The sequence below is a fragment of the Hippoglossus hippoglossus genome, chromosome 4, assembly GCF_009819705.1.
Source record: "Hippoglossus hippoglossus isolate fHipHip1 chromosome 4, fHipHip1.pri, whole genome shotgun sequence".
Taxonomy (NCBI): Eukaryota; Metazoa; Chordata; class Actinopteri; order Pleuronectiformes; family Pleuronectidae; genus Hippoglossus; species Hippoglossus hippoglossus.
The window spans coordinates 160333-187703 of record NC_047154.1 but is presented as its reverse complement, the minus strand read 5'-3'; the positions used below and the strand labels follow the sequence as shown (position 1 = coordinate 187703).

At 39.3% G+C, this 27371-nt stretch overlaps 1 protein-coding gene across 4 annotated transcripts in view; it reads right to left on the bottom strand.

The window, feature by feature from the left end:
- Positions 1-2832: 2832 nt before the first annotated feature.
- The window catches only part of b4galt6 (UDP-Gal:betaGlcNAc beta 1,4- galactosyltransferase, polypeptide 6), a 54131-nt gene continuing 29592 nt past the window's right edge, over positions 2833-27371 (bottom strand). For all 4 annotated transcript variants that reach the window (XM_034584067.1, XM_034584069.1, XM_034584070.1 and 1 more), the window contains 2 exons: positions 11144-11245; positions 2833-4016 (listed from right to left, as the gene is read on the bottom strand). In XM_034584067.1, coding sequence (XP_034439958.1) covers positions 3869-4016; positions 11144-11245 — 250 coding nt within the window. In that variant the 3' untranslated portion in view covers positions 2833-3868. The remainder of the gene's footprint in view (positions 4017-11143; positions 11246-27371) is intronic.

Genomic DNA, 27371 nt, shown 5'->3' with positions numbered 1-27371 from the left:
GTCAGATTGCACCTCAAAACTAGAAAAAAGTAAAAGCAGCCTGGCACTTATTTGGAGCAATATACAGTGTTTAATCTTTAACGCTTCCTCAGATAAAGCCTGGGACAATGAGCCACCGGGAGACACCAGATAAGTGTTGTACACGGAATGTACTTTAGTTCTCACTTTATGTAATAATTTCTTTTTTTATTACGTCATTATGTCTTATAAAAAAAAGAGCAGCCACCAGTATCTTAAAATGTATATAATGTTATGTTTATGTTCAGTTAACCCTTTAGAGCCATTCTCTGTCTGATCATCAAGCTTTTGGGACACACTGTCTCAGATATTAATATTATTCATGCTACCTTGGTCACATGAGAAACATATGGAACCGACATTTCATGTGTCTTGGATCACAATTAAAGGAAATACAGGCCAATACATTTTGGGGGGGATTCAGACTTTGGCCATATTGGTCACAGCGAAATAGTTTTTTGGTCATTTTGAAGATCTTTTCCAGCTCAATATGTATCTGAACAGTATGCTATCCTCAATATACAAAAATCATATTATGGGTGTTAATAACAGTTAATGTTGAATTGCAAAATATATATTAATATTGGTTAAATTCTCACCAAAGTTAGTTAGGTCATCAGACCCCTGCAAAGTTGTTGCTGAGATATTTTTACTAAACTAACTAATGTTATTGAAAAGCAATTTGTGATAACTGCATGGTCAGGCATATGCAAAATACCAATGCACTTCTTTGTTGAAGGGCTCCCAGGCCACTGTATATTGTGTAGAAAGAAATACAACATGTGGATCATAATTTTTAAGCCAAATGTTAATTCAATTTATTGCAAACCTACGTTTGAATGTTGAGACAGTAATAAAACTCAAATAAGAAGTGGCCATTCTTTTATTAATGTTCAGCCTCTTTGATGCAAAAATGTTGTCCTGGAATTCAGTCGGAACCCATAAGGACCAGAATTAGTAAGCAGAATCAGCTTTTCAGTCTAATCTGATCCATATACTACAACCATGGCTGCAGCAAGAATTTTAGGAAGGGAAAGTAAGGTTGGGGGTAGGATTGTCAAGTCATGTCCACTGTGATTTTAAGACAGCAATTCTTAAAAAACTTAGAATTATCTGTTTGGTGGTGCTTTCAAATATAAAAACAATACATTTTAAACTAAAGGTAGATATTTAATATCTACCTTTACCTATCTATTATTTACTCTACAAAGCTCCTCAACTCTTTTTACACAATTTCTGCCTGTTTAAGACTTCAAAAATATATGCAACTCCAAATGACATTTGTTATTAAAGCAAATAACCAAACCTGTTCTGTAAAAAGGGGCGCAAACTTAATACTTCTGGTTATGACACTTGTCTTGTTACACAGTGAGCTCAATCACAGCTTTGCTACTTAAATAGAAAACATTACATTTAAATTACTTTATCTGCTGATAATTTTCTCCAGTCAATTATTTTGCCAATCCCAATTTTCCAAGGTGATTTCTTCAAATTACTTTTTTGTCTGACCAACAGCCAAAAAGCAATAATATTAACTTTATTATCACAAAAGATATATTCACATTTGAGGTGGGCTCAGTAAATTTTTGGCATGTATGATTCAACTCCACATTAATGATCAAAATATTCGCAGGATCACCTTTGTCAGTCAATTAATAGACTGATCAAAGAACTGTTTCATCATTTAAAACAAAAATGTAATGCAAACAGAACAAAGTCATCTTCCAAAGAAATTGTAATCTGGTAATTTAAACTCATGAAATCCAATGAAAATTAAAGGATCATAGCACTTGGGGGGGAGAATTATTTCAGTAATCTGGCCTCCTCCACTCCAGGTGTGGTGGGGGGTTAATGCACATGCTCGTTGCTGCAGCTTTGAGATTGCTAAAAGTGTTCAATTACACATACTCAAAAAGGTGCGGGTGAGGCCACACATTTCCCCCTGTTCAGTTCAACCATTTCTTCTTTTAGGCTTGAAGTTCCTTCCCTATCAAAACATTTTCCCATTGTCATTCAGCTACTGTGGTGCTGTGGATATTTCAATCATTAAAGATGATTTCCATCATCAAGTATTTAAAACATGTCAAACTTAATCTTCTCATGAACATTTTTTACTACAATCAAAATTTAGAGGTTGGTCTACGCAAAACAAACAACACTTGGTTGTGTATCTTCGGTCACCAAAGCTGTAAATGGACCACCAGTGGCTGTTTTTCAGTGAGTTCAAGAAGAGACATTTAAAATGACGACTGAAGACCAAAGTCACGTGTTTACAATTCATGAGGCAATTTAACAAAATGATATAATCTGATGGGAAGGGATTAGAGATCCAGATCAAAAACGGCCAGAGTTCTGATTAAAGATCACAAGACGATCAAAGAAAATGCCCAAACTTACAATTCATGGTTAAATATAAAACCTAGAGATATAGAGGATAGTTGTAACAGTTAATATCTGGTCCAAGTAATCTACTTACATATCTCTTTCCATCTTTGTGGTATTCAAAGATTTAAGAAATGAAAATTTTAACATAGTGTGCCATTTAGCTGGGATAGGCTGACAACCAAAGTTCTCTCATTCTGACCCTTAAGGCTGCCTCATGAGCTTAGAAAAAAAGGTAACACCACAGACCAGACACACGGGCCAGCCTCAAATGGCATGCTCAGTGCTTGGTACAGTACAATGAGGAGCTTTTTTACGTTGTCCATCACAAAATTATTACAAAAAATGTTGTAAAAATAAAAACACATCTGAGACAAAAAAAAATATACACACACACCCAAGACCATAAACCTGCAGTAAAGCATGTTGTGTGGACACACATGTGCTGTAATGGCTAACCCTGCTCCCTGTAAAAAGTAATGGAGAGACTGAGTCAGGCTCTCCCATTAAGGAGCAGCTTTACTTTTTCACAAAGTGCAACTCAAGGGGAAAAAAAGCAAAATAATATACACAAATATACACATCTCCAGCTGATGAAATAATGTATAGTTTGAAATGAACACAACTTTGTAAACAAAATAAATAAGGCATGCAAAATATAATGTTGAATCAGAAGATTTGGATACCTTTCTACTAGGAAAAAACCACTCACTCCTCAGAACGAAGGTAGCTGCCAAAGTAAAATTCAATCCACTGGAATATCACTGAAATATGCCCGAGCATTTAAAGGCCAACATTAACATATTTGTGTTCTGTGTTCAAGCTTTAAGGGGCTACTATTTACATACATGTTCATGCGGATTCAGCAGCAGTGCAGCAAAACAGCAAATTACATTGATTGATTGACATAGACGACATTTTCAAACATCCTGAATCAGAGAAAATAAATAGTATGGATCAAAATAAAAAACACACATTGCAAATATTAAAGATGACCTTGCTCTGATCCCTCATTTTAAAGGAATATGTTGGCCTAACAACATGAAATGAAAAAGAAAGTGAGACAAAAACCTGTCTTTTGGCTTCTAAGGTGACGTTAATACATAAGAAGTGAAGCAGTGCCGAGCCACGCAGAGGGAGCTGTGGTTTTGCCACATTAAGGCTTTGCAGTAAACATCAAGAGCTGAGTTGCTTCTGCTCTCCCTAACCTAAACCAACTTGTAGCAGTTCAGCCAATATTGACAAAAAGACATGCACTCGCACACGCACACGCACACGCACACAAACACACTTTGAGAGACTTGCCACTATCTCTCCTTTTTTTCCAGTTTTCTTTTTCTTACTAGGTATTTTGGCAGCATTACATGGTGCATCTCCTCACCCCTCCCAGCCTATGTCCCCCCTGGTGCTAAGAGGCCAGACTTGAGCTGGGCAGGTTGGGGTGTGGAGTAGGGCTGGGTGGGGCAATTCAGTAGTCTGTGATAGGGACAAGCTCAGGGTTCAGGTCCACCGTGATGTTCTTGTAGAGGCTGCTGAGGGAGATGTGGGGGCTGTAATGGAGATTGTTGAGGCCGTCTAAGTGTTGCCGCTCTTTGGAATACCTCAGCAGTTTATACCTAAAAACACAGTCATACAGTTCTTATATCAATATTTATCCACTCCAACTGTGTCTAGTATTGATCACATTCTGGATGAAAATAGAAGTGTAGAGTGAAGTGTTTCCACTATTGACAAATATCACTTTGACATTAGTATCTCAACTATGAAATTGCATTGAGATCCCTCCCATTTCTCTTGACCATCTTTGAGATGTACACCTATCCACCTTTGGTAAATTCATCTGATTGGTTACGATTTGGAATGCAGTTTCTGAACTGAAGTCTTTCTAAATGCACTGTACATTTTACATATATGCAGACCATTTCCAAGGCATAGGGTCCTTTTTGTATCTCGTATTGTCCTTTTATCACTGCAATATCGATGGCTTGTAAAACTCACAAAACGTTGCACACACAACCAGTCTGGTGAAAATGTGATCCACTTGAAATTTTGTCAGTCTAATCTTGAGACATGTGCCATAGAATTTCAGTGTTTTTCAATGAAAGAGGAAGCACCTTATAACTGACATGCATGTGGTTAAATCTCCAAATTTTACATCTGCTAGAGTCTTAAGTTGAACATATCTATTACAATATTCAGTCCCAGTCATTGCATCAATTAGTGGTAAAAATGAAATGACAGCTTTAAAATGTTGGTGTCCTCCCTTTAACAAGTTGACTGTATGCATTTCAAATGTGGTGGGCAAAGCCTTGAGAATGCTGCTTCATTGTGAATATTGTGCATTTTTACAAAACGGCTTCATTTTATAACAGGTCAAATTTCTTTGAAAATATCAGTCCTGTTCTTCCACAAAGAGTGTTTATCGTGCTTATGTCTATTAAGAGAATTTGTCAGCAATACAATTTCTGCTATTGTTTTTTCCTCTTGCTCAGGAGTTGTCACAAATGTTAAACAGCATCTTGTTCTTAATTTACAGACTATTACTATTTTACAAAGAAGGATCCATGTCCTCAACCTACATATGCATGATCCATTCACACAAGGGAACAGTTAGAAGAAAAGTATTATTACTTTTCTTCTGTCACTTCAACAAAGCAGCCCCTTTGCCACCAGGCAAATATAACATTGCCAGACGTCTAAAAGAAATCCTCTGGGACAATAGCCCTAACCTGACAGGAAGTCAGCCATTTTTATGAGTCATAGACATTGTATTTTAACGAACTCCTTTAACAGAATTGATCTGATTCACTTAAAAATTGCTCTGTGCAATTTGTGAGAAGAGGAGGTTGGCATGCTAATTACTGTCACAGTTAATGTGAATTACGATGCTAACCAAGAAAGCTAGTTAGCTGATAGCTTTTGCCTCAGGGCTAACCTGTGTTAACCAGCTGTTAAGGTAAAGCTCGATAAAAAGGTAGATTTAACCAAATTAACATGACAATGTTTGTTTTGTTTATTGATGATAGGGTGACAGTACAACAGAACTTTGTTTATAATTCTCTTAGGTTCATTTTCTTACCTTTTACTTCCTTAAACTATGCTCTTTTTAGAGCTGGTACTAACATTTTTAAAACATAATTTATAAACTATTAAACTAGAATTAGGTGATGGATCAACTTCAGCAGTCACAACCTTGACAGGTAAGTGTTTACCAATGTGACGAGAAGAGTCTTCAATAGTAAACAGCTGGAACTGTCCAAACTGAAGTTCACCTTGATTAAATGTGAATTCTATGACAAATGTTTACTGCTGTTAACACTTTAAAGGTATGTATTAGATATAGAAACTGTTAAGTGTTTACTTAAGCTCTGATATTTAAATTTTGAAGCCACAGTTTATGTGATTGAACAGTTTGTGTTTAACACATGTATCCAAAATGATTAAACTGTACTGAGTACATTTTCCATTGACTACAGAATACTTGCCTGGTTTTTGCATATTTCCCCTTTTCCTTTTTATAAATCAATCAGGACATTAATGTGAATTAATGTTTTCACTGACATAACATTTTGGCATAATACAAATCAGGAAAGTATTAACTAAAATCTTGACCTTAATGATTGATTTGATTAAAACCAAAATGTAAAAGGCCTGTGATTAATTCCAAATTCCAACAACACGTTCATCAATGGGTTCTTGTATGATAACAATACTGTGCATGTTGCTGCTGTTACTTTATACAAGATGTGCTTCTTTTGAATAATGCGTAGTAAAACAGAGTTTCACATAACTTTACTGCACATTGAACTACATTAATCAATTGATAATCCAACAAAAAATAAATATGGTTTGGATCAAGGTAAACATAATCTTCACTGTAAGAAGATTCATCTTTAGTGATTCATATTTAGTGACTATAAATTACAGTATAAATTATAGAATTGAGAAAGCAGTACACTAAAGTAGTACTTCATATAAACCTTACAGCACCTAATGCAGTGGTCTGTGCACTGTGAGTAAAGTCCAAAGCTTGGAGGAACACAAGCTGCTCTTACATTTAAAATGTTCAACAGTGTGTAGTTTAACTGTATTGATGGTGATGGAAAAAAACTGTCCAGGAGCCATTATTCATCACAGTTCGTGTAGCAGCTCACACTTGTTCTGATGTCGTGTTCGGCAGATTAAAACACATTATAAAAAAATATTTTACGCAACACTAATTAATGTGATACAATTCAGGCTACAATTCCTTACTACTCTGAAATATAATGTGGACATGTGCACCACTGGCTTTTCAGATCTTGGATGATGGAAGCTAACTGTGTTAGCAGCTAGTTCTCAGCCCAGTCAGGAGCTCGGTGTGGTCAGTAGCCGGGGAAGGTGGGCGCGTGTTGATTACATTTTGATGTGTTACCATGAACATGAAGTACTTGTAACTTAGGACTGTACTGTAACAGTGCATCTTTTGATTTTGCCAAACCTCACATGTTTAATAAGAGTCCAAGCCTTGGGTCATCTACAATGTAGATTCTACATGCGCCACCTACTTGCAACAAGTCACCATCATCATTTACATTTGATGGTCTACATGTTGTACACAGCAATAAAATGCATGTTTGGTACATGCTCTCTCGCAACCACAAGGTGGATACAGGTATTGTTGTGCAATATGTAATTCATTATGTCCACCACAATGGACGTGAGAAATTACATCTTATTGCTTTGAGACTTTTCTCTAATGGTAGCAACAGCAGGCAGCTGTGTTAAGCATGTAGCCCCAAGATGAACAGGACTGTGAGGGCCCGTTGTCAGTAATTGTCATCAGATTTCTATTAGAGCAACATTCCTAAGAAAGTTCCAGATTACACTGAACCATAGCTTTAAGTCACAACTTGCTTTTAGATCTCATGCCTTCAAGTTCTCTTTAGCTTCATCATCTTGACTTAAGTGCTGACATTTAATGTGTAAATGCAATAGGTTGAAAAGGCTTTATGATAAGTTTTTATTTAAACAGACACTACCCCTATTTTCTTGTTAATAACTGAACTTATCTAGCATTCTTAAAATAGACTTCACACATAGGTAATTCACTTCTACATCAGTAGATGGCAGTCTCATGCTGTCGTGGATCCACCAAAGACAAGCTACGTGCCCTTCTCATGCCTAGCTCACAAATAAACAAGCTCTGGCCTGAGGAAGACGCCAGCTCTGGTCCTCTCTCTGTTGATCCACAGGTAATGTAAAACCCGGTTCTCTATCTTTAAGTCTGGTTTATGACACAACATTGGTATGGAAGTTTTCTGGAAGCTGGTGAAAGGAGAAGTCAGGCAGCAGCTGATGTCTTATGAAGAAGATTTTAATGTAGACTTGATGTCTACAGCCCCCACTTAAAATTAAAGTGCTCACTATTTCTAAACCCAGAGACTATTCTTCCTATGATGGATGAAGTTGATGAACATTACTGTGTTGTGGTTATTGAAACCTGAGACCAAATTTGTTGTAGACACCAAAACCAAATTCTGATTTGGTACGTGGACAGACCATCTAACAAATATAAAAAAATAAATACAAAATATTGCTTCGCTATAATAACTGATTAAGAAGTGTTGAAAGCACAAGCGTTACCTTCTGGTAACTTTGCGGTATTAAACGCCCTTACAAGAACTTGCATTCTGGAAAAGAACAGAGTAGCAACCATTTACACTTATTCTAGATATGCTTTTGGTTTTGATTTAAGTACAGATAAGAGGTTGTCCAGTCTTTCCATGATCCCTTTTGTTCCCGTTGCCCACTGTCACTTGACATTTTTGGAGTTTCAGGGGTAAACAGTTTAGCTGATTAGTGACCTATCTTCAGACGTAATAAAAAAACAGAAAAAGCATAACATGCCTCCATACTGCTTGTGTGGTGTCATCCAAGTGTCCGAAAGCCCCGACATTCATATTCGACTCAAAACAAGATCATTTTTAAGTTTTAAGTCTAAAAGTCCACCAGAAGTGGCTAAGCTAGTGGACGTTAGCATTTCCAACAGTCCCTGAATGCACTTCGTTGGAAGATATTAGCAGACATTAACACTAAAAACACGGTGTAAATGACGCCGTTTCGAGTCGAATATGGAAATCGGGGCTTCCGGACTCTTGGATGACACCACAGGAGCCGTATGGAGGCATGTTATGGTTTTTCTGTTGTTTTATTACGAATCACCATTGACTTCAATTGTATTGGATTCTGCTCTAACAAAGGTTACCCCTGAGACTCCAGAAGTGTTTTGTGGACACAAACACTTCACCCGGCCCTCCATCGGAATAGGGATGAGTAGATAATGAGTGAATTTTCATTTTTGGATGAACTATCCCTTTGAGAGGATGCCGTTAGCTATAAATAGCTCAGGTCAGGAAACAATAAAAGAAACACTGACCAAAACAATGATAACCACTGGTTTGAAGTGGCCACCCACATTTCCTATTGTGCTTTATTTCATTCAAAGCACACCTAGTGCAAGCCCACCTTTGACACCCCATAAAAAAACTCTGCTCTGGACTGATCGGTATATGTGAGAGTATGTAAATAAAACTACCTAACTAACTAACTAACTAAACTAAACCAGACCTTGATTCATTTACAGGTATTACGCAGACTATTAAAACTTTTGGATGAACTTATTCATCTCATTCATGTAGAAGATTATGTACTAATCAAATCTGGAAAATTGTCTCTATCTCATATAGATGAAAAGGTCTGTTCCAGGTGCTGTTAACAACCAGAACAGCCCTTAAGGTCCAAGGTAAAGGTAAATTAAATGAATCTTTCTGAGAAGACGATGGAGATAGCAGGACTGTACCCCTGTGGGTGGGGCCATCCATGTTTGTTTCTATCTGTAGACAAATCCCTAATGCTTTACATTATTTCTGTTACAAGTCTGATTTACAGTAATCAGACAGTGAATCCTAACAAGTGTGTGTTCTGTTAGTTTAATTCCTAGATAATTAAGACATTATAAACTATTGACAGGACTGTTACCTTCTTGTGATTAATCATATATAACAATTTTTATTCAATTCAAATATTTTATTCCCAGTTTGACTTTATGTTTGAGCTTGTCTTTTGTTTTAATTTTAGTGTTCCTATTTGATGTAATTACTAGTGTTTTTATCCCAAGGTTTTGAAGGTCTAAAGCTCCGGGTCAGTTGATAATTGTCCAAATAATTTTGTAATTGTACAATATGAGTGTTTGGATTTTATAGATTCAATTAGAGCAGGGATGGGGAACGTCCAGCAAGACTGTTTGATCCAGCCTGCAAGGCAATTCATAAATACAAAAACAAACACATAGGAAAAGCCGAAATACTAACCTAATACATCCTATCAATGTTTACTGAGCTGTTAACATATATCCTGTGCCAAATGTTTAATATGTATTCAAGATAATCTTTTGTTAGCAGGGCTAGAGAGTCCATTTTATCTTTTGTTTTAGTTGCGAGTGGTTTTCAAATTCAAATGTCAGATTGAAACTTCTTTAAAATTAAGTTCATTGTTCTTTTAAAGGTGAACTTGCATGATTATGCTAAAATGTTATGATTATATCTGTGGTTTAAAAGTGTTTAAAAGTTATGATAATAATGTTATGTATCGCACTGGTTTCTGGGACAATATATCGTCCAGCAGGGTTTGTTATCGAGGCAGGCCTACCATAATATTTTCATAATGCACCAAGTTAGAGGTTTCCTTGCACAGTTACACATATCCAAGGAAAATTGGTGCTGTTCAATAATATATCCTTAACTAAATAGATATTGAATCAAATAAAACTGAGACCTTGGGAATTGGAATTGATTAAGCACATTTTACTTTGACTAACTTTGTATCTAATTTGGAAATCTCTCACAGGTAGAATTATTATTAAATGTGTGGTTGAATAAAGTATTTGTCTTTAAGTACAAATGTGTAATTCAGCTAGCCTTCAATGCATCTTTAGGGAAATTGTATTCTTCTGTGTTTGTTTTGGTCTTTGGCTTATTTGATGATTTCAGGTTTTCATTGTGTAAAAAGTACAATGAGTAAATTAATTAATCTGTTCAAGCCCTATGAGACAAATTGTGATTTGTGAATATGGGCTATACAAATAAAATTTGATTGATTGATAAAGCCTATCAGGATCATATTTCATAGAAATGTTGTATCATAAAAGAAAAAATTGTTGTAGTTGAAAATTAGTGAAAGTTTGAATGATAATCCTGCGAGTATGGAATCCATATCGCCATGCATCGTATGTTCTAGTAACCACTCCATGGTGGTGACCCTCTACATGCGTAATGCACATGGGTTGAAGACTCTACACATACAACATATTGTCTGTATGGTTGTGCATTTGTGTATGAAGTGTTGAAGTGTCAGTGGTAACAATAAAAAAACTTTTCAGAGATGATTAGATGCTCAAGAAATAAACAAGCTCTGGCATAAGGAAGACGCTAACTCTGGTCCTATCTATGTTGATCCACAGAAACTGTTATAGTTTATAGAAACTAGTGTTCCCTAGCCTGTGTAACCCTTGATGCCAGTCCAGATTTCCCATAGGTCTGGTGTCGGTAACATAAACATCATTGAGAAATATGTGCTTTTGTGAAAGTATCATACTTTTTGGGAAAAAGTTTTTTTTTTATTAAATTCATTATGTAAAAGATATAGCTCATGTGAAAGTAAAGACTTTATTCTTTAGAATGGAGACCTTATTGCAGATTCTTACCTGCCAAGGAACTGCACCTCTCCCCTGTGGTGATGAGGAATAGACTTGTACTTGCCAATCTCTCCATCTGGACGTGTGACATTGAAACCAGAATAGTGAACCCTGGATAGAGAGCAGGCTGCGTTACTATTCACAACATTAAACTAACATAAAAATACAGCCTACCTTAAACCAGTTGTGCCATATGCCTCAGTTGAAATGAGGCTTTGTGCCTTGTTTATTTGTACAGTTCATTTGTTTGTTTGTTATCACAGGTTGGATTAATTAAACTATTAAAATGGTTGAACATTTACTTAAACACACACATCTAAAAACATATGTAATTTGATGCACTGGGTGGTATTTTTTAATTTGAGCTCTGGTCCCAGTCATGACCCGCTATGCCACTAACATTGTTCCTAAATGTAGAACTATTCAGTTATTTTTCATTATATAATGCTCAGCAAGCCTTGCTGTTTCCTTCAAAAGAACTTATCTCATTAGGCCAATCATTATTGGCTGATAAATGTGCCATAAATAGTGTGTGTCGTTATATGCCGCTGGTGAGCTGTTTTACGAAGGGAATGTGCAGACTTCTCCCCGCCTCCAGAGCACGGGTGCCTCTATAGGATTTAGCTGTGGTTCTGGAAGGGCTGAAGTCTTCCCCTTTGAACTAATGGAGGATGCTAACTTGAAACGCCATCTCTGTAGATATCTTTATTGCGGGCTCTGGCTTAATGGGTTGGCGATATCCATAAACTCTTGGTGCACCCTTTGTGCAATCAGTTTCTCTTGGGGAATGTCAGCTGATGACAGGGGCGGTCCCTGGCATAGGCGACATAGGCAGTTGTCTAGGGCGAAAAGTGCCGATAGGGTGCCACAAGAGGCCGATTTATCATGATGTGATACATGCAATATTAACCAATGCAGTAACGTCACACCATCCTCTAACCCCTGTGAAACACCAGATGCAGAAGCGCTGCGAAGCGCCATGAAAAGCTGTCTGCCTCCTTTCCGCGCCCATGTCAATCAATTGGGCTGTTCACACCGGGAGCGAAGCGCCGGGAAGCGCTGCGGCCGGCTCGGGATCTGCAGCGATGGTTTCGGCGTCTGTTCTATTTTTTTCGATCGCCACGAGAGATCAGGCCAGAAAACACACTGAAAATTGATTTTAAACGATACAAGTGATATATTATTTATGATATAAATTATCAACTATGCATTCCATACTTTCGAGTTCCCTGCTGTTCTCCTGGAGTTTCAATTTCCCTGATTTTTGCCCCCAGATGATGAAATTTCCCCATCTTTAATTATGTACTTATTCCACACATTTGTCAGTTGTGTCTAAACAGACCGAAACACACAAGCACACAAGAGAGGGGTCTTGGGGGGGGGGGGGGGGGGGGGGCGCTATAGGCTTGCGTAGGTCAGTCACCTGTGAAGACCACAATCATTTACCCCGAACCAAGAGATACTTGAGGTCTACCACGGCCCAAGAGCATCTCAGTGGACTATCAGTGATAAGTATAAACCAAGATGTGTCACAGAAAGTCTCACTTTATCTCATTGATGACTTTGCCAAAAAAGAAGTCAAGGCGCGTTCAGTTTTATACTTTTTGTGCCAATCTGAAATCTCGCCTAGGGCTCTAACATTGCCAGGGCTGGCCCTGGCAATGTTTCCTGACATTGAAACAAAACCCAGCCATTGTGGCTAAAGTGGTTGGTTCATATTATCCTACTGACAATTGCTTTTGCTGACTCACCTGGAGAACAGCATTCATGTTTTCTAGTTTCTAGTTCGTGGCATGCACACTTATATGGAGTGTATGGGGATGCTTACACGCTTGCTGGGTGGTTGAGGCTATTGCTTTTACTTACTTGAATAAGGGTATGCATGCATACTCGACTCGTGGTCTGGCCACAATCTGGGCCTCATTCAGGGGAGTTCCTACTCAGGACATTTGTGCGGCAGTGAGTTGTTCCTCGCCTTTCAGTTTTGTCCACTTCTACATGTTGGATGTCTCAGCCCCGGTGATCTTGGAGTCCTAACTAGAAGATAGTGTCTCTCTGGCAGGTTAATGGATGCTAGATAAACTTGTCTGCAGTATGGGTTCTACCACATTGTATGGAACATTATGAAAAACGACAGGTGGCACTACTGAATATGGTCAAACTTGATCATGATTGTGTAAGTGCTTTTGAGGGTCACAGCGAGGCTTGCTTGTATAGATATATAGTATAGACATCTATAATAATAATACATTTTATTTCATTGCACCTTTCGTAACACCCAAGGACACATTACAATATATCATTAGTAAATACAAGGTGTAAAACAAGGTTAATTAGAGGAGGAGGAAGCAAAGACAATCTTCTATCTACTAATTCCAGAAATCTCTGTACGTATGTAGGTGGCATGGATTGAATATATCATGAACCATTCATCTTTTTTTTTTTTTTATATTCTTTATTTTTTGACAGTTGTTTTCAAAAACATACATCAGCCCAAGCACAATTTTCTTTCTTCTGCTGTCAACCTTTTTCAAAATTGGGTAACTTTGTACATGTTGGGAGAGGTATAGTGTGTACATGTAGACAATAAGCACAGATCAAACGAGAAAAAACAAATAAATGAATAAAAACAACCCAAAAAACAACAACAACATGCTAGGGGGTGACTTGAGAGAGAATGGGATAGAGGTCGATGAGGCTTGCTAAATTAAGGCAACATTACAGGGTCAATCATTCAATACCTCCACAAAATCTGGCCTTAAGGGTTTTACATATCTCACCCATTTGTTCCATAATTGAATGAACACAGTTTTCCGAAGACGAAGGGAAAAAGTAATCCTTTCCATAACATAAATGTAATTTACTATATCTATCCACTCCTGTATCATGGGGGGCCCAGGAAGCAGCCAGCGCCTTGTGAGCGCTTTTTTACAAGCGGTTATTAGTATGACAATCATATATTTATCTGGGTGCCTTGTTTGGAAATCAACATTTCCTAAAAATAATGTTGTAAATTGCAGGGGCAGGTCAGTATTAAGAATGCTTTTTAATGCTTTATGAAACTCCAGAAAGGTTTTATCACTAGACAATCCCAGAATATATGCCAGTGATTTGCTTCCCGAGACCCACATTGCCTCCAACATGTGGGCTCCCCTCCAGCAAAACGTGCTTTCTGCTTCGGTGTAATAAAGAAACGAATAACACACTTCCACCCAAATTCATACATCCAACCAGTCCTCATTTGATATTGAGAGGCCACCTTCTCTTTCCCATTTTTCTCTAACATATTCAGCAGTGTGGGATTTTTTTGTCATGAGGCCTTTGTAGAATCTAGAGATAACTCCTTTATTTGAATCATTATGGTGGGCACCAAGAAATATTCTCAATATTGGGTCAGCAAGGTCTGTTCTGTTTCTAATGTTATGCTCAAAATAACTGCGTATCTGGAGGTACCTATAAAAATCAGATTTTTCAAGACAATATATTTTCCTCAGGTGTTCAAAGTCCTTTAATTGCCCCTTTTCTGTAAGGGAATAGAATGTTGTTATACCTTTTCGAATCCAAAATTTAAATCTATAGTCAATTTCATTTGGCTTGAACCCAGGATCATAAGCACACCACTGAAGTATTTGTAGTTTATGAGCCATCTTATATTCTCCTTTAATTGTATTCCAGATTTTTAATTGGAATTTGATCCATGGATTTTGCACATTGTCTATGAGTTTTCCCAAATTTTTATGTGCCAATACTGCATGAATTGGGGGATCCTCCATGATGGAGAGTTCAATGTCTTTCCATCTGGAACAAAAATTTGGGGTACATATGTTAATTAAGGGTTTAGTCTGGGCAGTGTAGAAATAATCCTTAAAATTCGGTAGACCCATTCCTCCTTGCTCCTTTGGGAGTTGTAAATTTAACCCTGGGTTTTTTCCCTTGCCAGATAAATCTTGAAATCATTTTATTCAGTTCGGAAAAATTGTATTGAGGGAATTTCCGCTGGAAGTGCTTGAAATAGGAAGAGATATCGTGGGAGAATGTTCATTTTTACAGAGTCAATTCTATGGCTGAGACTGAGGAAAGAAATAGAGTTCCATCTGTGTATGTCATCTTTAATTTTTGCTAGGAGGGGGGCATAATTTATCACTGCCAGTGTTGAGATATTTTTCGGTAAGTGTATTCCTAAATATTTCAATGAACTCTGGTCCCAGTTAAAATGAAATTTGTCTCTAATATTTTTTGGAGGCGTAGAGTTAAAAGTCAAAATTTGTGTTTTTTGCAGATTTAGTTTATATCCTGCATATCTACCAAATGTTTCTAGCAGGTTCATTAATTCTGAAAAAGAGTTTGAGGGGGTACTTAAATAGATCAGGATATCATCGACGTACAATGCTACCTTGTGGTCTTCTCCATTTATGCAGATGCCTTTAATACTTTCCGTCTGTCTTATCCACTGTGCGAGAGGTTCTATATAAAGTGCGAAAAGTAATGGGGAAATTGGGCATCCCTGTCTTGATCCGCACTCCAATAGAATGGTATCTGAGAGATACCCGTTTATTTTTATCCAGGCCGATGGTTTAGCATAGAGCGTACGAATGCCCTTGATAAAACTGTTTTGCATGCCAAATCTTTCAAGGACTTTATATAAGAAAGGCCTTCTCAGCATCCAAACTGAGTAGGTAGGCTTCAAGATTGTTCTGTTGGATATGATTTAATATGTCCAACGATCGCCTGATGTTATCGTGGGTTTGTCTTTGTGAGATAAATCCAGTTTGGTCATTATGTACAAGTTGAGGAAGGATGTTTTCCAGTCTTTTAGCAAGTATGGTTGTGTATAATTTGTAGTCAACATTCAACACCGAGATTGGTCTATAAGATCCACATTCCAGTTTGTCCTTTCCTTCTTTGTGGATAACGGAGATCACTGCCTCGCTCCAAGATGGAGGCATTTTGGCGTCTGTTAAAGGGGACATAGCATGCAAATTCCACTTTGTTAGTGCTTCTACAGGTTAATGTGGGTATCTGGCATGTCTACCAACCCAAAAACTCTGGGGAAAAAACACTCGCGCGTTTTGTTATAGTTCCTCTAAGTCAGAAACGTCATGCTTGAGCGACTCGATTGCGCTTCCTGGGTATTGTGTCGTAACAAGGAACTGGAAGTCTCCCTACATGGTCTTGGCCCACACTCGTTACTTCCGGGTTTACACCGGAGGCAGCGCAGCGCCGTTCCCAAGCACGCAGCCGGGCTGTTCACACGGGACGAGCATTTCTCCGCTGGTCAGCCCGCGATTCACTCACATGTGGCATTTGTCTGGATCGTTGGGACTGGGAGGCTGCAGCAGCTGCTCGGGAGCGACCGCTCGCTCTCCCGTGCGTGAGCTGGAATTTGTGTCAGCGCCACACAGCCCTGCTGGCTGTGGAGGACTTCCGCAGTGTTCAGCGCTACTGTAACCCCCGAACCCCGACATTCAACGGGTACAACAACAAGCGGAGAAAGCAGAATCGCGGGCTGACCTTATATATACAGTCTATGGGGCTGACCAGCGCGGAGAAATGCTCGTCCCGTGTGAACAGCCAGGCGGCTGCGTGCTGGAGAACGGCGCTGCGCTGCCACGCAGCGGTCTTCCACACAGCCAGCTGTGTGGAAGACTTCCGCAGTGTTCAGCTCTACTGTACGCCGGGGTACAGTAGTTACGCCGGGGTACACCGGACGCGGAAGCGCAGCTGCGAGGCAGCGCAGCGCCGTTCTCCAGCACGCAGCCGCCTGGCTGTTCACACGGGACGAGCATTTCTCCGCTGGTCAGCTCCATAGACTGTATATATAAGGTCAGCCCGCGATTCTGCTTTCTCCGCTTGTTGTTGTACCCGTTGAATGTCGGGGTTCGGGGGTAAATGATGGTCTTCATAGCCCCCCCCCCCCCCCCACCCCTCTCTTTCTCTCTCTGTCTGTCTGCTTGTGTGCTTGTAGTGGATGGGCAGAGGGGGACATTTAATTATGTGATTGGGAAAATTAAAACTCCAGGACAACAAGGGGAATACAAAGTATGGGATGCATATTTGATAATTTATATCATATAAAATATGTAATTTATATCGTTTAAAATCATGGGGGGAGAGGGGGGAGTGGGGAGCTGGCTCATTAGCATTTAAAGGAACAGGCACTCAAAACAGGTCACTCTGTGGAGGTTTGTTTTATACAGGGTAAAAAGGGTGCTGTTTTATATGATCCTTGTGGTATTTTGACCAATGTATGTTACAGACATTTCATTAAGACCCCAAGGAACCATATCAACTTGTGGTAAAATGGGCATGCTATGTCCCCTTTAAGGTTGTGTTGCAGGAAGGCTTGGCACTAACTCAAATCGAAATGTCTTATACCACTCTGAAGGAAGGCCATCCGGACCGGGTGATTTATTAGCTTTAAGCTTAGAGATAGCGCTGTTCAATTCTTTCTCAGTTACCGCTGCTGTCAATATCTGATTTTGTTCTTCTGATAGAACAGGCAGATTGAGTGAATTGAGGGATTTGCCAATTTGTTGCTCGCTCTCTAGATGTGGTTGCGTATACAGAGATTTATAGTACTTTTTAAACGCTCTTTGTATTTCATCTTGTTTATAGTGTATAGATTTAGAAACCGGGTCCCTTATTTTGTATATAGTTCTGTCCGCTTGCTGTTTTTGCAGTTTTCTTGCCAGAAGTTTTGCTGATTTTGGGCCTGACTCATAATATTTCTGTTTTGTAAATATCATTTTTTTTCAATTTCCTGTGAGTGTAATATATTTATTTTGTTTCTTACTTTCTTTATTTTTATCAGCACATTAGTTTTTTGTTCTCTCTTATGCTGTGTCTCAAGATCTTTGAATTCTTTATTAAGGTTTATTAGTCTTTATTGTTTTTCTTTCTTTTCATGGGCACAGTAAGATATAATTCTCCCCCTGATGACTGCTTTTAAGGCATACCATACTATAGCTGAATCAATCTCCCTGTTATCATTTTCTTCAAGATACGTTTTTATTTCCTTTCTCATTTGGATCTTAAATTGTGGGTTGTTTAGAGTACTTGTATTTAACCTCAACAGTGTTTTTCCAACTTTGTGGCTTATAAGTACAGTGCAGGACAGAGGTGCATGATCAGATACATTTATACTTCCAATATCACAGCTATACATTCTATGGCGATCTCTCTTCAACACAAAAAAATAGTCTATCCTTGAGTACGTATCATGGGGGCATGAGTAGAAAGTGTAATCACGGCCAGATGGGTAAAAGTCTCTTCATAGATATAGTATGCCCAACTCTGCATAATGTCAATGAAACGCCATCTATTTTTCCAGAGACTATTATATATCTCCCTTCTTTGTCTGTTACCTTTGACAGATGTTCAAATGATACTTTTGGGGATATTAAAATTGCTACCCCTCTCCTATGGCCTGATTTATAGGATGAGTAATATACCCTTGAAAACCCCATTCTCTTAAATTTTTCATGTTCTGATGGGCTGAGGTGTGTCTCTTGTAAGAACACAACATGTGCCTTTTCCCTTTTCATTTTTGATAGTATTTGACTTCTCTTTGCTGGGTTTAAAATCCCTTTCACATTAAATGAGATAACTTTTAGAACGTTCTCATTCATAGTTTCCAGCTTCGATTAGCACAAAAATACCTCTACTGATATCCCTGATGCCACAAAAGTTGTACACTAAAAATATCTCTCCCAAGGAACAAACACAATACAAACAGAAAGGGGAAACGTTTTTTAACGGAACATCACCGAAACGGTTTATGACAGTTGTTTCCAGTGTAGAGGCTCGATTCAAATGAGCCTTAATGGACCTTTTAAAGTCAAAGTCCCCATAAGGGAAAGACCCACTTCGTGTCAGTGGTGGGTCCCTAAAGTGTGGCTTCATGGTAGCGCAGATCTAAACAAAGTTGAACTAAATCAAACCATGGATAACAAGCCAATTAACAAGTCCCGACTCCTTTAATTTGACAGAAAATAAAACTGTAGGAGTAATTGCCTGTTTTAAACGCCATGGCAGTCTTCCGGGCAAGTAACCAGAATGAGTAACGCTCGAGTCAGTTACTACTTATCTGAATTTCTATGAAGAATCATCAGTCTCTTGTCGAAGGGGATCGCCTTCTGAATTCTTGTAGTTTATCCTTGTATTGAGAGCGCTGGGTGTTTTTGGATTGTGTGGAGCCGTCTGCTGTGCCGGGTTCCTGCTCTCCACTCCGGTCACGCCGTCTCCCCGCCACCTGCCATTCAGATAGGAGCCGGGTCTCCTCTTGGTCCGGAGCAGCAGAGGACTTCACCACCGTGACTGGAAACCCTCGTGAGGCCATGTCCCTCGATGCTTCTGCAGCATCCTGGAATAGCCGGGTGCCATTCTCGTAGAAGACCCGCATCCTTGCGGGATACGGTGTCTGGAACTTTATTCGTTTTTCTTTCAGGACTTTCTTGGCTTCGGCGTATTCACTGCGTTTCTTAAGCACCTCGGGAGGGGAGTCATGATCAACGTAGAAGCGATCATTGTTGAAAAACACTTCCTTCATCCGGTAGCTCCCGAACTTGACCACTATCGATCTGGGTTTTGGCTGCGGGCCGCTCGGCTTTGGAGCCAGAGCTCGGTGAGCCCGTTCTATCCTGAGGTCCCTGTCACGGGCCAGGTCGAGCGCGTCTTTCAGCAGGTTATCCAGAAAACCAGCCATGTCGGTGCCCTCTCTGTCTTCGGGTATACCGTAAATCCTTAAGTTATCCCTGCGTGCCCGCCCCTCCTGGTCTATCAGCCTCGCTTCCAGGTTAGCTTGACGCTGCATTAGCCGCTTGATTAGCGTTGATGTTGCTTGAAGCACGGTCTCAGTTTCTTCAATTCTCCCCTCTGCCTCGTCCAGTCTGTCGTTTGCTCTCTTTAATTCGTGTTTGATGTCAGTGAGTTGTACCCTGTTATCTCTTCTGAAGTCCCGGACTTCGTTGAGAATGCTTCACAGGCTAGCTTCGGAGTTTTCCTCGTCACGTGAGGACGGGCCCGGGGAGCTGCTTCGGCTGTCTTGTCTCACTTCAGGATCATATTCCATCACATTTGTGGTCGTCCTACTTCTAGTAGTAACCCCTTTCTCCATTATCAAAGAAAAATTGCACTGGGATTGATAAAACTACCGATTTTTGGGGTTATTTAACAAAACCGTCGGGGAGCTCGAAAATTAAGCTGTCATCCTCTCAGTGGCGGAACCGGAAGCCTGAACCATTCATCTTATTGACTATTGACATTTGGCATGTGTATTCCTCAGGGCCTAAGGAGGAGCAGCGTCAAATTTGGTGAAACGCTACACAGTGAATATTTATAAAATTTGAATAAACAGGCAAACAGCACTTTGCAATCACAGGTGTGACAGCCAATCATGAATGTCGCAGGTGCTGATCTTCGTCATGGCAACAACATTCATTGAATAATTTTATCTTTAACAATTTGTCTACAATGTAGGGCTGGGTGATATGCAAAAAAATCTTATCACGATAACTTTTTCATATCAGCCGATAAAGATATATATTGCGATAAAAATCAAATAACCAGAAAATAACTTTTTTGCACAATTGTATTTATGTACAATGTTCTTCTTATATACAAACGCTTTAGTTGACAGGCCTCAAATACTGCAGGTCATTTTGCGTCCACACTGGCGACAGCCAATGGCCAGAGGCATTATGTTTTTGGGTTGTCTGTCTGTCTGTCACATTCTCCCAGACTCAAGGATTGACTCATTTGATTTTGGTAGCCAAATGTCAAAGGTCAAGATGGCCTCACAAAGTATTTAAAGTGAATAAAAATTCATCTGGACTAATAGAGGAACTGATTCGATTTTTGTGGTCGGAGGCCAAAAAGTAGAAATATACACAAGGAAACTGCACTGGTTGGTGGAGGCATACAACCCCAGTGCGGTAATTCTATTTGCAGTTTCAGAGAGAAAGCTATAACCCACATTTCCAAAGGCCAACCAGCAAACTGCTTTAAACCTGACAAAATACACAAAAAAATGAAGGGAACACTAAAATCACATTAGAACTTGATGAATGAATTATTCCAGTTAAAAATATTTAATGATGTACATTGTTTAATTTGTTGAGATCAAAATGACGTCACAATGGTCAATGAAAACCAAAATCATCTACCAATTGAGGGCTAGATTCAAAACCACACCAAAAATCAAAGTAAAATGTTTTAATTACAGGCTGATCCAACTTGCGTGATATCATCAGGGCAACTCATAATGTGACTAAAGCGGCCTATATGCATGTGGTGTCATCCAAGTGTCCACAAGCCCCGACAATCAAATTTGACTCAAAACGCCATCTTTTACACCATGTTTTTTGCATAAATGTCCTCTGATATCCTCCTCTGGAGCCGCGTTTGCACACACACACTGCACACGCTGCACACGCTGCACACGATCTCTCGCCAAGGGGGTATGCGCGGGTTGCGCGGTAGCATCACTAGTTCCGGTAGCATTGCTACTTCCTGTAGTGGACATTTAGGCAAAAATTATGGTGTAAATGACGCCATTTTGAGACAAATTTGAATGTTGGGGCTTATGGACACTTAGATGACACCACAGGAGCAGTATGGAGGCATTTTATGTATTTTTTCTGTTGTATTTTTAAGCTTGAACAAGGGGTCCCTAGTTACTTCAATTGTATTGGATTTTGCTGCAACGCTGTTTCCCCTTGAAACTCCAAAATTGTTTTGTGGACTCAAACACTTCACCTACCCCTCCATCGGCATAGGGGCGAGTAGAAAATTACTAAATAATTTTTTCCCTTTAAACTTGTGCACCATTTGCAAAGCATTTTCCCTGATGCTCAGCATATTATTCTTGGTGATTTTAAAACTTGTAGTCTTAAGAAGGCCCTTGGTCACTTTTACCAGTATGTTAACTGTCCAACAAGACACGGCAGAATGCTGGACTTCAATCAAGTTTTTATTAATATAGCCCATATTCACAAATCACAATTTGTCTCATAGGGCTTAACAAGGTGCGACATCCTCTGTCCTTAACCCCCAACAAGAGTAAGGAAACACTACCCCCACAAAAAATAGCCTATTAACAGGGGGAAAAACATAGAAACCTCAGAGAGAGCCACATCTCCCCACGTATAACTGAACACATCAACAAAATAATTGTACTTTCAACATTGATTACAAGAAACACTTTGTAACATAATCGAAAGGTGTGTCAATGTTTAAAGTATTTATACATAAAAAAATATCCGATAGAGATGAAGGGAGCAGCAATGACAAATTAATTGAGGAGTTATTGTCAGGTATGGCACCACAAATGCAGCCTATAAATCTTATGCAATGGTGTTACTAGGCTCTTCTGAGCACAACTGCGACTTTTTAGCCCCAGTCTATCAACCGGCCCTCAAAAGAAGGAAAGTTGAGCGCAAGGAGATTACTGTGTGGACAGAGATAGCTATTAATGAACTGAATGGATGTTTTTACAACCCAAACTGGGATGCTTTTAAAAACGCTTGTACTTACTCGGGATGTCGGGATGAACAGATTTTATGATAATTGCGGTTTCATAACCGTAAGAATTGTAAAAACTACGATATCTCACTATGACTCTTCACAATAAATGTCCCATTCAGATACTCTGCTTATGATGACAGGAAACACAAATACCCTGACCAACCTTCCACAATAAGGCAACTAAATAAAATAGCTTGCATAAATTATTTTTAAATAGCCAAACGTTACACTATAAAAACTAACAGGATATAGTTGATGATAATAATACATATTTTAGTTCATTAGCTATATTACTCGCTACATAGTGCTTGTCGTGGGTTATTTTCCTTTTATAGCATCGATAATCATGAAAACCGTAAAACCGTGATATTTCCTTTGACAATAATCATGGCACCAAAATTTCATATAGTGACATCCCTAGTACTGACTTAGATGAACTGATTTTCATTGTATCAAGTTACATTACTTTCTGTGAGCTAATTATTATTCCTAGAAAAACAATTACATTGTACCCAGAAAAAACTAGCCTTCCATCAAGGGAAATAAAACTATCCCAAATACGGTTTAAAGACAAGGTAGCGGATAAACTTGAGAATTGCAACCCTTGCTTTGCCTGGAGGGGGTTTAAATCTATGGTAAATTGTGTATATCGTCGGCCTCTCCTACGGAACATACACATCTTAATCTCCCTGGCCCTGCCACAATGTGTTCACACAGTGGGGTTCGCCTTGCTGCCGCGGTTAATAGTTTACTGTGATACGGGCGGCGGTCACGTGAGTATTCCTTTGTTTTAGTTTTTTTTATCACAGCCGACAATTCACCGTCCGAGAGACGGGCGTGGTGTTAAGTTTAACTGTATTCTGTAAGTGTACAACTGTATTGTATATTCTCTTTCAGACTCACAGAAAAGTGAAATGGCACAGTTTTCCCTCACCATGTTCCCAGCAAGGCTGACATTTTTTTTTCATATGACAACAACGGAGCTGAAGATGATGTGTAGAGAGATAGGAAGATTTATTTTTGGTATACAATTGGTAGTTTAAAGAGTTTGCTGCTGTGTTTTTTGGCAGCTGTCTTGTTGCGATGTTAGGTTGGGGGGTGGGTGTTCTCAGGGTTGTGCCGTTCTTGGGGTCTTTACAAGCCTTGGTTCTCTCCCGATTTAATACTTGCCTTATGTTTCCATGCTACGACTTATGCCGGGAGTTTTGTTGTTGCTTCTGTTAACCAATCTACATTTTCAGTTAAGGAGAAGGGTTAGCCTCCTAGATTTTTTCAGCTGGAACGTCAAGGGTTTTAACCACCCCATTAGGAGAGAAGGAAAGTGCTATCACACATCGAGCAATTCAAAATTTCAATTGCCTTTTAACAAGAAACTCATATTTGTGCCCTCGGACAACTCACGTCTCATGTCGTGCTGGGCGGGGCAGCACTTTCACTCCACCTTTCAGGCCAAGGTTAGGGATTATCAATCCTCATAAACCAAAATGTTCCCTTTGAACATCACAGTGTGATATCGGATATAAATGGTTGATTTGTTATTGTCTCGGAGGAGATCAGATAAAATCTTTTTTTCTCACAAGCACTTCTCGTGAAACCTCCAGTTTGATTGTTTGGGATACTTTGAAAGCCTTTCTTAGGGGACAGATTATTTTGTACTCCGTGAATTTGAAAATGAAGGCCAATAATAAGCGTCTCGATTTGACTAAGCAAATTAAGTAAATAGACCAGCAATATGCTCATGCTAAAGACCCAGAGTTATACAAAAAGCGGGTGGAATTACATACCGAATTTGACCTCCTTTCTACAAACCCAATTGAATGCCAGCTTCTGAGGATCAAGGGTCTATTTTAAGTCCATGGTGAAAAATCTGGTAAACTGTTGGTTTATCAGCTGAGAGGATTTAGGGCAAAACAGTTCATCACAAAAATTGCCAGGGAGGATGGAACCACATCGAAATTAATAACACATTCAGGAATTTCTATTCCAGACTTTACTCCTCTGAATTCCACAATGATAACAATTTGATGGAGGATTTCTTAAACCATCTGAACATTCCCACTCTCTCTTCTGACAACAAAACTAGACTAGATGAACCTATATCACACAAAATAGCTGCAGCTATCTCTTCATTGGAATCTGGAAAATCCCCGGGACCCCGATGGATTGTCTGTAGAATTCTTTAACTTATTTTCTTCCCTGATTTCCCTTTAACTAAATTAAGTTCTGTCAGATTAATTTAAACAAGGTTAACTTCCACCATCATTTTACGAACATGTCCGAAGCCAAATTGTCTTGTTTCTACCCTGATGTGAACCCCTACTGTGAATGATGTAAAACAGGTGAGGCCTCCCTTATACACATGTTCTGGACTTGTCCTAGTCAAGGAAAATATTGGAGGGACATTTTTCAAACTCTGGCCCTAATCCTTGAGCTCAATGTGGACCCTAACCTTCTGGTCTCACTTTTCGGCACCACCGGAGAGGTCGACACACGTCTGACTCCAACCAAGGCTCGCACATTGTCCTTTCCCTCCCTGCTGGCCAGGCGGGCAATACTTCTTAGGTGGAGGGATATCACGGCATGTCTTCAACTTGAAAAGATCCACTTCTCAGTTTATAGCTCCAATAATAAGTTCTAATGGGTTTGGGGACCTTTCCTGAAATACTTTCAGAACCTTAAGTCAAGCTAACAATGCACTCCCTTGTCATGTTTCTTTGGTATTATTATAAAAGTATTACTGCTGTTACTATTGTTATTAATTATTTATTTTTCTTACTTTAAAGTCTGTTTGTTTTGGGTTTTGTTTTGTTTATTATCTGTCCCTCAGTTGACCTCTGCTAGTATTATACTTTGTATGAACGAATTATTCTCTAATTCAATGTTTTTTCTAGTTTGTTCTTCTCTCTCTAATGTATATATCTGTTTATAATGACACTGAACCAGACGTCCAGCAACTTATTATACCATTCCAAGAATGCGATATTCCCTCAGGCATGTCACTTGGGTTTGAAGTTGGGAGGGGATATGGGGTATTTGTGTTTAATGTGAAAACCTAATAAAAATATTTCTGAGAAAAAAATTAGTATGGGGTGGTCTACAGTATTGAAAGCAGCACTGATATCCAAAAGAACGAGGATGGATAATTTACCAGCATCTTCAAGCAAAAGAAGGTCATTGCAGATTTTCAAAAGAGCAGTTTCTGTAATGTGGAGGGACTGAAAACCAGATTGGAATGTTTCAAATTAATTATTGTCTGTCAGGTACCAATTGTTTGAACACAGCTATTTCAAGGATCTTGGATAAGACTGATAGTTTTGAAAGAGGGCTGTTATTATTGAGAGTGGAGAGGTCTAGGTTGGGTTTTTTGAGGAGTAGTTCAACTAGAGCTTTGAAATTAGCAGGGTAGACGCCAGATGTCAAGGAGCTATTTATAATTGCTAGAATGAAAGGACTAAGAGTAGGCAAAGTCTCTTTCAGTTGTCTGGTGGGAACCACGTCCAAGGGGCTTCACGCGATTACCATATCAGTCAGAGTTCAGGAAGAGTCACCGGTAAAAACGAGCTGAGGAATGGCATGTAAACTGGTCTAGAGGGCTCAAGGGCAGGCAGGCAGGCTATGGGGGTGCTGTCAGTCATGGATCCCACAATTCGGTCAAGTGTTTTGAAAACTTTAGAGTTTTGGAAATTCTGATAGATGAAGGTGGAAAAGTAGTTTGCCTGTGCTTCTTTCACTGCAGCATTATATTTTTTAATGAAGTCCTTCATGTGTTCTTAATAAACATTAAGTTTGCTGGCTTTCCATTTGAGCTCCACTTTACGCACCTCCCTCTTTAGAAAGAGGGTGATGTCACTAAACCACAGTGCAGATTTGACACTGGTTCTGATTGGGGCAACTGAATCCAATGCTGCCAGGCAGAGATTATTAAAGGAGTTCACCAGATGTTCAGTGTCAGGTACTGTATGTGGGGCAGGGCCGAAGAGAGGGATAAGAATGCATATGAAAATGTGCCAGCTGTTGTTGAATTAATAATGTGAGAGCTAATGGGGGCCAGTTTAATTTCGGGCGGTGAAGGAGAATATAAATTAAACATAACACAAAAGAGATCAGATACACAGGTATTAAGAAGATCTTCAGGTCAAATGATATAACAAGATCGAGAGTATGGTCCTTGTCATGGGTTGGCCCAGTGGGGTGTAAAACAAAAATAAGTGATTCTAAGGGGTAAAGAAATTCCCCTGCCAGAGTATCACTTGCACAACAATATTAAAATCACCAATAATGCAGATCCGGTCATAATTAGGCAGAAGTAGAGAGAGCTGAACTGAGTATTCAGAGAGAAAATTGCAATTGGGTTTGGGAGGCCGGTAGACTAAAAGAAATAAAAAAGGAGGATGCTTGTTAACACAAAATGTTAGGCTTTCAAATTAAGCAAATTCCCCGTAGGACACGGGTTTAAAGGAAAACAGCCCATCTCAATAAAAAAGCGTCCCCTAATTACTCTAACGCCGGGTTCACACAGGACGCGGAAGCGCAGCCGCCTGGCAGTTCACACAGGACGGCCATTTCTCCGCGCCGGTCATCCTGCGATCCCTAACGCACTGCACTTAGGAGACCCGTTGACCCAGTAGTAAAACAGCATATACTTACTTGTGGCTCCAACATTAACTGCAACGGCGTCCCAACACTTATCTTTTTTGGTGTTGTCTTTATACAA